This window comes from Haliotis rufescens, unplaced genomic scaffold (assembly GCF_023055435.1).
Source record: "Haliotis rufescens isolate VD_foot unplaced genomic scaffold, xgHalRufe1.0.p SCAF_29, whole genome shotgun sequence".
In the NCBI taxonomy this organism is placed as follows: Eukaryota; Metazoa; Mollusca; class Gastropoda; order Lepetellida; family Haliotidae; genus Haliotis; species Haliotis rufescens.
Window position 1 is genome coordinate 1,735,552 of NW_025963990.1, and position 13,901 is coordinate 1,749,452.

The 13,901-nt window shown below is 43.0% G+C and overlaps 1 protein-coding gene across 1 annotated transcript in view; it reads left to right on the forward strand.

The window, feature by feature from the left end:
• The window catches only part of LOC124137709, a 94,992-nt gene extending 93,084 nt beyond the window's left edge, over positions 1 to 1,908 (forward strand). The window contains exon 95 of the mRNA XM_048402720.1: positions 1,099 to 1,908. Within this exon, the coding sequence (XP_048258677.1) occupies positions 1,099 to 1,344 (246 nt within the window). The 3' untranslated portion in view covers positions 1,345 to 1,908. The remainder of the gene's footprint in view (positions 1 to 1,098) is intronic.
• The last annotated feature ends 11,993 nt before the right edge of the window (positions 1,909 to 13,901 follow it).

Consider the following 13,901-nt stretch of genomic DNA (forward strand, 5'->3'; position numbering starts at 1 on the left):
TGTATCCTATTAAGTAGTATCTCCCAATAAGAGTCCTCTGGAGGTAGCAGGGGTGGTGGGTGAGCCTAGTGGTTAAAGCGTTCAGTCGTCACGCCGAAGATCCGAGATCGATTCCCTACATAGGTACAATGTGTGAAGCTCATTTCTTGTGTCCCCCGTCGTGATTTTGCTTGAATATTGCTAATAGCGGCCTAAAACTATACTCGCTCACTCGCTCACTCGCTCACTCGCTCACTCACTCACTCTAGAAGTAGCCATTTTGACAGTGGCGACACAGGCTTAGATCTTGCACTGTAGGTATGTACTTTTAGGATAGGTCGTCATCTGATTATATTCATATTAAACTGTTTACAGTCCCGTGCGTTATCCGAAGCGTCCGGCATGTTCATGTCCAGTCGGCGGCCATTTGACCCCACAACTCCGATGAGGTCAGAACGATCTCTGCGACCGGTGTGGTTATTTAAATATACAAACATTGCAGAGTTGAGTTTAACACCGCTTACAAAAGTATGTCCATGATATCACGGCTTAAAGTGATGCACGAGTTTCGTATAAAACACCAAGGCATTCGTGTCCAACTCGTGTTATTCCGGGACAAGCCGAATAGCGACTCGTGCCCCTCTCATGGCCATTTTTGTGACCGGGTTCCGTCTTAGCGCAAACGGGCATACCTAAAACAATTGTCAACTCGTTGCGTAATGGTTCACATATTATTTCCCCATGTATTATATATATTTCAGATGCAATTTAAAGCACATTGGGACGTGCGGAATTATACAGTATGACTGAACATATTTAACTTTGTCTTGGGTATATTTTTAGATGCAAGATATGTAAAATCAAAAAATATTTCTGAGGGATTCTTTGACGAAGAACTTGAAATCATACGCGCATTCTGATTGGTTTGTCGTATTTTCGCACATAACATTCATAGATAGGGGGACGAGTCTTCTTGCAGGTTACGGAAAGGGGCGAGTGGTGACGAATGACACCAAGGATCACAATCAGGACGAATCCGGAATTAAAACGCAGGACCAGTAGCTTTCCAGACATGGAATGCTGAAAATGTACTAACTAAGTTGGTGTTTTTTTCTCCAGGCAAGAGTCCTAACCAGTGAGCCACATCTGGGAGAGGCAAACATCCGCTTTGTCCACTCCAGACATCAACTGATTCGTCCTGACTTCGTTCGCGGTGCAACAACGGCCCGGCCCAGAACACCAGTCGAAGATTACGAAGAAAGACCAAGCAGTTCATCCTCTCTTATCAGGGGCAAGTCTCTGGTCAGAAGAAATTCACGCCGTGTTGCCCCCGGCCCCGAACCGGAACCAGACCATGATCCATAGAACTCCAGAAATCTTTACACTGTAGATAGTTGTCTTTCAGAAAATGCTCAAACGAATTGTTTCCTCTATAACATGTGCCCTGCAAATGGTTGATTTAAAATAAAGGTTAATTAACTCAATGTCGATAGAAAGCAGTTAATTAAAAAATTAAATCCCCAGTCTAATAATCTAATTACAAGGGCTTTCATTGATGGAAACTGCTGACAGGATGTCATCGCTACATGATATATGATTGTTGGCCGTGTGTTTCTATTAATTAAATCTCACAGATTATTCTGCTGTTGTAACAAAGTTTAAATTAGCGTCTAGACACGCATATAACTCGAGCGGACAGTGGAAAGTTGAATATGAACTTTGTTGAAGTTACAAAAATTAAAAACTTGTATATTTTAATCCGTTTAAGACGGTTATATTAAATATTCTCTTTCAAGATCAACGCTGCAGATGTTACTGGCATTTATCACAACCGAACACGCACCAGACATGAATGTATTAATATATCGCATAATTGTACTTTTTAATATAATAATTGTATTTTATATATTTTTCTCCAAAATAAATATTCTTCAGCAAATCAAACGTTGTTTTCGTCAGTATATTCCCTCTCGGTCGTGATGGAGGCCGAGGTCCGGTCAGACCGCCGAAGGGGTCGAGTCCGAGGTCGATTGTTTCGTATATTGACCTCGTCAGGAGTTTGATTGTTTGTTTGTTGTTTAACGCCACACTCATCAATATTCCAGCTATATGACGGCGGTCTGTAAATAGTCGAGCCTGGACCAGACAATCCAGTGATTGTCATCATTAGCATCGATCCACACATTTGGGATACGATGACATGCATCAACAAAGTCAGCTAGCCTGACCTCCCGATCCCGTATGTCGCCTCTTACAACAAGCATAGTCGCCTGTTACGGCAAGCATGGGTTGCTGAAGACCTATTCTACCCATGATCTTCACGGGTCTCATTTGGAGTAAGTATTCGTTTTGTTTTACCGAAATTCACATAAAGTTTTTGAACCCTTGAACCGTCCTGTTTCATTACAATAACATAGCTGCCAACCGTGCAATGATCATGTGACGAGACAATGTTCGAATGTCCGTGTCTGTCATGATTTTAGGGTCTACATTGCAATCCATTGTTTTGTCACAATGGTATGGATTAACAGATGGAATTGCAGATTCTTAACTGAGGTGATATAACATTAATTGAGATCCTACTGTAACAAATAGTTATGAATCTTCAATCGTTGAGTGAGTGAGTGAGTTGGGTTTAACGCCGTTTTTAACAGTATTCCAGTTATATCACGGTGTGTCAGCTGAATGTGGGAGGAAAGCCTGAAGTGATGCAGGCCTCAGACGTTTACCACTTCGGTGAAACCCACGAGCACGGGTATGGTGCTGACAAACCTAGAAACATAATCGGGCCGAACCGGGATTCAAACCTACAATCATAGGTTTCTGGCCTGCCCAAGGGATGCAACTCTGCACAGCGAACCGCAGCGCCTTAGACGACTGGGCTACTGTGCCCCCTAATCTTTTACGCCGCTTTTAGCAATATCCCAGCAATATCACGGCGGGGGATACCAGAAATGGGCTTCACACATTGTACCCATGTCGGGAATCGAACCCGGGTATTTGGCGTGACGAGCGAACGCTTCAACCTCTAGGCTACCCGACCGCCCCCATTGTTATCTGATAAAGACAATCCAAATCCTTAAATTCAGCTCAGTTGCGGGTGTAACCACCACGGGGTTCGATGGCCACGTCTATCCTGCTTCTCATGGAGTCGTTAGGGTAGGTAGCCCAGTGGTTAAAGCGTTCGCTCGTCACGCCGAAGGCACGGGTTCGATTTCCCACATGGGTACAATGTGTGAAGCCCATTTGTGGTGTCCCCGCAGTGATATTGCTGGAACATTGCTTAAAGCGGCGTAAAACCACACTCACTCGCTCGTTCGTTCTCATTCCAGTGCGTCTTTTGATACGGTGGCGAAGTAACTGCTGCACTCCTGGTGCAGTGCAGCTGCTGAAGCTGTCAGGTCTTGCACTCGTAGATCCACTGCCTGCAGCCGACGTCCAAGAATGTGCCAAACATGTTCCAATGGATTCAAACAGGACTAATGACGGGCCAAAGCAATGTGTATTTGTTTGTTGTTTAAAGCCGAACACAGTAATATTCCAACTATATAGACGACAGTCTGTAAATAATCGAGTCTGGACCAGACACTCCAGTGATTGATAAAATGAGCATGAACCACGCAACTGGGATACGATGCATCACCTGACCAACCGATCCCGTTAGTCGCCTCTTACGACAAACATAGTCACCTTTTACGGCAAGCATGGGTTGCTGAAGCCCAATTCTACCACGGTTCTTCACGGGAGCCCAAGGCAAAGTGTCGGAAGCATATGTACACAGAAATGCTGTCGTCCGGGGAAGAGGCGGCTACACCTACTCGGAATGTGATCGTCTTTATGAGATTCCAATGAGCGATCTTCGCCTATAATCCAGCCTCAATCCCCTTTAAATTTATCCCCCAACATTTCAGTTTTGAGCTGGATGAGAACACCGCGCGGAAAATGAGATACCCGAAGAGCCCATACAATCTTCTACAGTCTCCATCTCTGCGTTTTACGCATTACGGGATCAAACTGTTTTATTCTCAGGAAGCGAACCGTGTAACATAACAACCGGATGGGTTGCATCATGAACAAGTGATGGCAAATGTGGTTCTACCTCTGAAGTCGTGCTCTTGGGGGTTGGTGGGGCGTCATGTCAACACCCAACAGCTACTTGCTGGTCAGACGTAGGCAGCATGAAATTGTTATTACATTCCTCCTGCGCAGATCTACATATGTCATATCAATGATAGTCAATGGATAAGGAAACTTTATGAAATGTCATACTTTTTAATAAATATAGACACTAAAAATAATAATATTATTGGGACATATTCAAACACACACACGCACACATTTTCACCTCTTTTTGCGCAAAAAGTACGTACGATATTTCTATCTATCAAGTCTTCTTGTTAACTGTTTGAATGACATTTTTAAAAATTGGCAAGCAACAGTAAAGGTAAGATATTTTAGGGGTGACATGTAGGTGAAACTTCCCGCCCCATAAACGTGAGAAAAAAGGACCAAGAGCATCTACCACCAAATCTGATCGAAAATTAGCTCAGACCATATCATCAACTGCCATAATCATAATATCATGTGGGACAGTGTACACATGCTATCAAACAATCTCCAGGACCTCACCAAATGAAAAAGAACAGAATCAGTTCAAATCCGCCGATACAAGCTACCAATTAACTGAGATCAAGGATACCATCCCATCTGCCTACAATGTATTGATAATACAATGGAAGACTCCAGGTATCATTTCTAATTATTCCTGTCAGCACTGTATATTTGAATGTTGTAAACTACAGCTGACTTTTTTCTGTTGTTACTATAACAATCAACCATATCCTTTGTTGTTGTTTATCCCTTTCATGAATATCCTCATGTTATTTTTGTTAATCCTGATCAGATGTACATAGGTCTGTACTATGCTGTCTTACCTCACACTTGCTTGACATCTGTATAAGAGTCGATACGGAAACGTCGCATCATAATACAATAAAGAGGTGGTCATCCATAAAATACCTTTACTTTTCTTGTTATGCGGAGCACGGATTTCGCTAATCGGAGTTTCGGTTCCTGGTCATGCAAGGATCCGCTGATGTTTGATTGGAACTTCTCCTATTATGATTGGCTTGTTAGCACCTGATTCTGGGTTTCTCACAGAGTGGTACGCATGTTTCACTTCCGGCTTCCCCCCGTGAAGATCCGTGTTAGAATTGGCCTTCAGCAAACCCATGCTTGTCTACCCCGTGAAGATACGGGTTGGAATTGGCCTTCAGCAACCCATGCTTGTCGTTTCCCCATGAAGACCGGGGTTAGAGTAGGCCTTCAGCAACCCATGCTTGTCGCCCCGCATGAAGATTCGGGTTAGAATTGGCCTACAGCAGCCTATGCTTGTCTACCCCCGTGAACACCCTTGTAAGAATATGCCTTCAGCAACCCATGCTTGTCGTCTCGCATGAAGACCCGGGTTAGAGTTGGCCTTCAGCAACCCATGCTTGTCTACCCCCGTGAAGACCCGGGTTAGAATATGCCTTCAGCAACCCATGCTTATCTACCCCAGTGAAGATCTGGGTTAGAATATGCCTTCAGCAACCCATGCTTATCTACCCCAGTGAAGATCTGGGTTAGAATTTGCCTTCATCAACCCATGCTTATCAACCCCCGTGAACGTCTGGGTTAGAATTGGCCTTCAGCAACCGATGCTTGTCGCCTTCCAATGAAGATCTGGGTAGAATTGGCCTTCAGCAAACCATGCTTGTCGTTTCCCCATGGAGACCCGGGTTAGAATTGACCTTCAGCAACCCATGCTTGTCTACCCCGTGAAGACCCGGGTTAGAACTAGCCTTCTCCAACCCACTCTTGTCTCCTCCCATGAGGACCCGGGCTAGAAGTGGCCTTTAGCAACCCATGCGTGTCTACCCCTGTGAAGATCCGGGTTAGAATTGGCCTTCAGCAACCCATGCTTGTCTACCCCCCATGACGATCCGGGTTAGAATTGGCCTTCGGCAACCCATGCTTGTCTACCCCTCATGAAGATTCGGGTTAGAATTGGCCTTCAGCAACCAACGCCTGTCTATCCCCGTGAAGACCCGGGTTAGAATTGGCCTTCAGCAACCCATGCTTATCTACCCCGTGAACGTCTGGGTTAGAATTGGCCTTCAGCAACCGATGCTTGTCGCCTTCCAATGAAGACCTGGGTAGAATTGGCCTTCAGCAATCCATGCTTGTCTCACCCGTGAAGATCTGGGTTAGAATTGGCCTTCAGCAACCCATGCTTGTCGCCTCCCGTGAAGATCTGAGTAGAAATGGCCTCAAGCAATCCATGCTATTCGTTTCCCTCGAAGATCTGGGTTAGAATTGGCCTTCAGCAAACCATGCTTGTCTACATCCGTGAAGCCCCGGTTAAGACATGGCCTTCAGCAACACATGCGTGTCTACCCCAGTGAAGATTTGGGTTAGAATTAGCCTTCAGCAATCCATGCTTGTCGCCTCCCGTGAAGATCTGAGTAGAATTGGCCTTCAGCAAACCATGCTTGTCTACATCCGTGAAGACCCGGGTTAGACGTGGCCTGCAGCAACCCATGCTTATCTACCCCCGTGAAGATCTGGGTTAGAATTGGCCTTCAGCAACCCATGCTTGTCGCCTCCTGTGAAGATCTGAGTAGAATTGGCCTTCAGCAATCCATGCTTCTCGTTTCCCTAGAAGACCCGGGTTAGACGTGGCCTTCAGCAACCCATGCTTGTCTACATCCGTGAAGCCCCGGGTTAGACATGGCCTTCAGCAACCCATACGTGGTGACCAAGTGGATCAGATGATCAGGTCCGTTCATATTTTTTTCACAGCAATTTAATATTTACGCCAAATTGTAATCTGCTTCGGTGGATAATCTAGACTGGTTATTCTCTTGCTTGGACAATGGATATTTTCTTTAACTGGGTCGATGTTTCCGCTGGTTTACTGAAGTACTCGAGTTTCATCATAAGCTTAGTGGTATTTATGTATGCTGAGTCAACTCCAAAGGACATGTTTGGGCCGAGACATTAAAACTGCCCCAATTGTGTTGCAAAACGAATAGATCTTTTCAACGTTTTTTTACTTGTAGGCATCAGAATATCTGCAATTGTACACAGCCAGCGTAATCCAAAATGAACATGTTGTTTTTATTTGTTGCAACCAAATCAGTAAATTCACTCTCGTGTTACTGGATTATCTGGTTCATCGATCATTTGATTGTCTGGTTTGTTTACAGGCCGCCGTCGCATAGCAATACCGCTGTGCGGCGTCAAGCAATAAAACCAATACATACTTACATTTACTTTAGTATATACAAATTGTGTGAATGGCGGGTGCTACCGGTACGACAGGAATGCTTACCTTTTTTGCGAACACCGGGTGTCATTTTCATTGGTCCATATAATTTTTATAGCTATTTTAACCTTCACGACAAATCTGAATATGTTTCGGCGGATAATCTAGACTGGTTATTCTCTTGCGTTAACAATTTACATTAACTGATCGATGCTCATTTCAATCACCGGACAGTCCGGTCCAGACTCAATTATTTACAAGCCGCCGCCTTATAGCCAGAATATCGCTGAGTGCGGCTTTAAAACCAATCTCACTTACTCCAGCAAATATATGTTTTACATGTAATTTGTTACAAGTTGCGCACAAAGTGTCTTGCTATTTACGTCAAGGAAATAATCAGTAGCACTTTTTGGAATCAGAGAGCAACGAAATGGTATAGTTTGACCCGGGATTGCTCGGTATTCAACTGTTCTGACATTAACAGGCAAGTCACAAACCGGATTGAGTTATTCACTGATAGTAAACACTTGAACTACAATAAGTATGCTATTCGGGTGAAAACACCAACAAACAGATTCTTGTAACATAAAAATATGACTCATGAAAATCATGATCATTAAATCTCTTAATGTGTTGGATGGTTTTCTATGTGAAAGCGTATCCTGTAAAGGTAGGACAAAGAAGGCCTGTCAATGTAACTTAATTACTTGAAAAAAACCCTGTTTAACAAAGAAGGCGGAGACAGGGGCGTCGTGATTACTTTACATTTTTCTTGCAGGTTAACTTTCTCATAACGCTGACAATGAACGTCGTAGTTAAGTCTCTAAAAGCCGGATCGTGGCTTTACAGACGACTAGGGTTGATTCAGAGTGAAGCCATTCAAACAACATCTGTCGTGTTTAATTAGTTTAACGCCATTGAAGTGGCGACTATGTTTATTACAAATAGCTTCAAGCTTGGAAGCTTTGATAGATCTGCTCGGGTTCTAATCTTAGATACGCCTTGATCTGGATATTAACGATTTTTTCCTGTTCTAATCCTCACCCATTATCTCATATGCATATTGTTCGGGTTCTATTCCCATGATCGCACATTGCCAAGCTCGAAATAAACATTCAGTTCAAGGTGAGGTGAAATGGGGTTTAACGTCGCGTACAAGATATTTGCACTCACATAGCCACGTGCATGTGTGTGTGTGTGTGTGTGTGTGTGTGTGTGTGTGTGTGTGTGTGTGTGTGTGTGTGGCTGCTTGTACTAGTCCGGACTGAAGCCAAATGATAGTGCTAGCCCACTGAGATACCATGCCGCAGTTTTAAATGAATACCCCACTCAGACACAGTATACTGACTCCGAGTCGACCAGTCCTTGTTTTATCTCCTTAATGCCGAGCGCCAGGCAGGGTAGCAACAAGTACCATCTTTTAACGTATTTTGATATGACGCGGCCAGGGATCGAACCCAAGACATTCCGCTTTCCGGGCGGACACTCTACCACTAGGCCACGGAGGCGGTCGTCATTCAGTACAAAGAAACGTAGCTAATCACGATATGTAGAGAGCAAAAACTGATGAAGACCAAATCATCAATACAAATTTATTCATCCAGTATTGACAAAACGGTCGGGCTGTAAAAATCTCTAAGGTCAATCTGGGGTTTATAAATAGACCACGTGTATACTCAAGGTGGTTCGGTTAACATGTCACCTGAACGATTTACTAGTCATGACATTAAGTCTATATGTGTCCTAATAAATCATCTTCACGTCATTTACCGTGAATGTATCTAGATTTTGATCGACGGGACGTCTCCGCATGTTCAGTAATTCAGAATACATGCATAGTCGTGTATAGGTAGCTGTGTAAAGTAGGTTGGCATGTGTATCAACATTTGAGACAACATTTAAAGAGCTCTTGTGGAAACCAGGGTACTGTAAATGTCTCTGAAAAACAACCACCTTGTGATAATATCTACCTGTCAATAATGTCCACCTGTGTATCAAGCCTCCCTGTAAATAATGTGCATCTGTGTATAATACCTACATGTAAATAATGTCCATCTGTGAATAATACCTACCTGTAAATAATGTCCACCTGTTGATAATGCCCACCTGGGAAAAGTTTGTCATTTTGTGTTTGATTTTGTATTGATGTGTTTGAACTCCGCTAGAATAGTATTTCATGAATATCCCCGGAAACATGATGTGCGAGCGCCCAAATGACAAAGGCGGTACACATATTGACATGGGGATGAAGAATAGCGGTTCATGATCAGGATAATCTGGAACTCGATTCAAGGAACTGCAGATTCCGGCACATAAGGAACGTCAGGTAATTCTTCACAACAAAGTGCGGCTTCTCAGACCACTGGACCAATTGTTCTCTCACCAAACTACACCAGTACGTAATGTGACGATGACAATGACGGCACACACACATGACGCACTCAGATGATGTATTTCATTTAGAAAGAAAGTTTAATAAAACGGACAGATTCAGTCTCCATGACGTTGATTGTTATTTAACTAGTCGCTGTTTTGCCATTTGTCTGAAAAGTCCTTTCCGCAATAATTACATTATTTGACCTATACAAATATACACATTGGGAATGGTGTGGGCGTTGTGGGATGTTGATGTGGATGCGTTGGTGAAGAGTATCACATTTTTGGCGTTTACCTTCAGTAGGAGAAGGGGTCACGTGTTGCTGACACGCATTTACAGAGGGTATTTCTATAATACGGAATATTTTTTGTCACTTTGGTCCATATGTTTTCAAATAGGGAGGTCGTACCCCATGTGTTAGCATGCATGGTTCGATTGCCTCATATCAGACAACCGTAGTCATCCCACATCAGATCCTTGCCCACGTGTATCCACAATCATTGACCTAAATAACACCCTACCCACTCCATCCAAATCCTCCCCAACACACTCTATTCTCCACCATATATATGCACTGTATAGCAACTACCTTAAATCTACTTATAACTTCAATCAAACAACAGGCTAAGGTGCTGTGACGTGATTTACGTCCATGGCCTGGCTGCCTAATAAATCCAGAATGTTTAAGGTGCTGCAAAAGTGCTGAGATGTCAATCGTGCACAGTCAGTCGTTCGTAACACTCCTGTGTGTAGTTACCTTGTACATGTTTATTACTCGTACATGGAGGTACATATTGCGTGTATATATTGCGTGTGCAATATAGTACCGGGTCACCAATTCTTTACACATCCGGTCGTGTTTTCTTACAACTTTGAGCTTAATCAGTAAATAACTACCTACATAATTACATATTCTTGTAAATCACACCTTTGTTTAACAACAATGCACAACAAAACACATAATCGGCGTCACGCCACATTAGTTTGTGTTTGGTTTTGTTTGTTGGTTGTTAAACGCCGCACTCAGCAATATTCCAGCTTTATGATTCCGGTCTGTAAATAATCGAGTCTGGACCAGACAAGTCAGTGATTGACATCATGAGCATGGATCCACGCAATTGGGATACGATGACATGCATCAACAAAGTCAGCGAGCCTGACCATCTGCTCCCGTTATTTGCCTCTTACAACAAGCAAAGTCGCTTTTTACGGCAAGCATGGGTTGCTGAAGACCTGTTCTACCCCGGATCCTGATCTTCCTTTTGACAGAAGGCTCATGTCCTTGTGAACGACACGAGTGGATCAGTGCTCCGCAATTTGCTATGAGTTGCGTCCCTTAGTCATGCAAGGATCCGCTGGTTATGATGTTGGAATGCCTGAATCGTGAATTATGATCCATGCTCGTATGTTTCATTATTGTGATGAGCGTAAATCACATTACAACACATGGTATTTTCTCTCATATAAAGCTGATTCATCGTAATTCACTAAATATAGTTGAAAGCGGTATAACACCAAACTGACTTGATCGGTCAGCGCCATTTCAATGCTCGGAAGTTTCACCCAAGTCACTTTGGCCTTTCTTCTCGTATTAATTTGATGCCCAGTGACATACCTGAAATACTGTTAAAACAAGTAATACAAGCTTATTTGATTCTTCTATTTGTGCGTTTGATTATATTTAATGATTTATTGATTAATTGTCGATATATCTAGTGATCTTAAAAAAATCGATTCATTCGGTTTTCTTTGTCCATTAAGCATTCATTCCCATGTTTGCTTGTTTTTCATTTTTAGTGCAGGTAATTCTACGCCACAGTCTGCCACATCACAGCTATAACACGTTGGCTGTCAATGATGGAGTATGGTCTAATCAAACTAGTGGTTGATAGCATAAACCACGATAATCACACATCCTCATTTAGTTGGCTAAATTGCAATTCAACACCGAAATATCCACGGGACTCTTTCTCTTTCAAAGCACCATTGTCTGTAGGCATTCGATGCTGTTGCTGGTGAATCAAAGACAAACACAATGGCGTGCCTGATAATATGTCTTGGCCTATATTTTCAAAACGAATTCTGAAAAATGGGGTATTTGAGTTCAGGCAGATGCAATAATCAAACAACTGATCATAAACAATAATATTTTTTGAGGTCATGAAACAGGATTTATACATTTCATCAAAACACAAACCTAGAAACATACCCGTGTCGAACCGGGATTCGAAGCCACAATCTTAGGACGCAACTCTGCACAGCGAATGCGGCGAATTAGATGACTGGGCCACCCGTACCCCCCAACTTTGTGGCAAGTGGAATTGATCAGATAAGTGCAATAAGTGCAAGTGGTATTCATCAATTGTCTACAAGCATCGTGATTCATTCAGTCGTGTCAGTCTCACGCTGTTCTTTAAAATAAACATTTGTGCGCTTTCATGTGGCCACAGCTAGCTTACTTCCGAGAAAAGATCGTTGACGAGCTCACGGTGCGTAGGGGAAACATGTTGTTTCAGGAGAAATATGTTTTTACCAGATTTTGCCACAATTGTATTTATACCATTATCTTGACTTTACATTGCTCTTTAAAAAAAAAAAATTGATGGATATACTTGTTTGGTCTGTTATTTATTTGTTCCTGCATTTGTTCATTGCCTTCCACCCCTTTCCACATCCCATTTCGGAAAACTACCAAATCAAGTACAAACTCATCTTGCACATGTATCCAATTCTTAAGTTTGTCATGGTCGAAAGAAGAAGCATTTATCGTTTGAATGTAACCCTTTCTACCAAATCAGCAGTGAACCAATTTCTGAAATGAAAAACACAGTAGGTTAAGACCATTATGTTAGTAATGGAAACATATGACAGTGTATATTGACAACCAGTTCTGACATTAATGTGGATATTATTTCTACCAGAAATACCAGAGTTAATGGCTAGTTTCTCAGGCAAGAGCCAGCAGAGCACATTGACTTAACATAACAGTGAGTGAGTGAGTGAGTGAGTTGGGTTTAACGCCGCTTTTAACAGTATTCCAGTTATATCGCGGCGTGTCAGCTTAATGTGGGAGGAAAGCCCCAAGTGAAGCAGGTCTCCGACGTTTACCACTTCGGTGAAACCCATGAGCACGGGTATGGTGCTGACAAACCTAGAAACATAATCGGGGCGAACCGGGATTCGAACCCACAAATCATAGGTTTCTGGCGTGCCCAAGGGACGCAACTCTGCACAGCGAATCGCGGCGCCTTAGACGACTGGGCCACCCGTGCCCCCCTTAACATAACAAGGCGGTGGGGTAGGCTAATGGTAAAAGCGCACGCCGATGACCACCGTTATAGTGCTGAAATATTGCTCGTACCGGCCTAAAACCACACTCACCCACTGATAAGAATCACAACAAAGTATTATAGTGCAAAACTACGAAAGCCTAATGATGTCACTTTGGTAGCATATACATATTTTTAAATCGAAATTTCGCGTTATTTCAATTATTTTTTATTTTCTCGAATTTCGAGGTTTATTTATAGTTACTTCGATTATATTTTCGTAGTTTCGATTACTTTCTCGTTATTTCAAGTTCATTTTTGAAAACTCGAAATTTCGAAAAAATACTGCAATGAAGAGAAAATAAGCGAAATTCAGAGAACAAAATCGAAATTTCGAGTTTTTTAAATACATTTGAAATAACAAGAAACTAATCTAAATAACGAGAAATTTCGATTTACATACCTCATAGAGAACAGTAAGTTACAGTGCAACAGAGTGTAAGTCGTTGGCAGCGACGTGTCTGGCAGTTGTTCGTCTTCACTGATAAAAACCGGTTCTGTCTGTTCACAGCTACTGGAAGACAGCGTGTTTACCTCCGAAGGGGAGAACGACCTACGGCAAGTTGCGTTCAGGAGGTCGTGCCGTATGTTGGAGACCCGTGAAGATCCGGGTTAGAAGACGATGCTTGTCGTAAAAGGCGACTAACATGATCGGGTGGTCAGACTCGCCGCATTGGTTGATGCATGTCATCGATCCCAATTGCGTGGATCGATGTTCATGATGTCAATCACTGGATTGTCTTGTCCAGACTCGATTATTTACAGACCGCCGTCATATAGCTTGAAAATATTGCTGAGTTGCCGTGGCCTGCACGCTCCACGGGCCGTCATCCATAGAACACGTCTGGAAGGCCATGGATCGTCGTGTTCGAGAGCAATCACTTCCTGCACCCACCCGACAAGAACT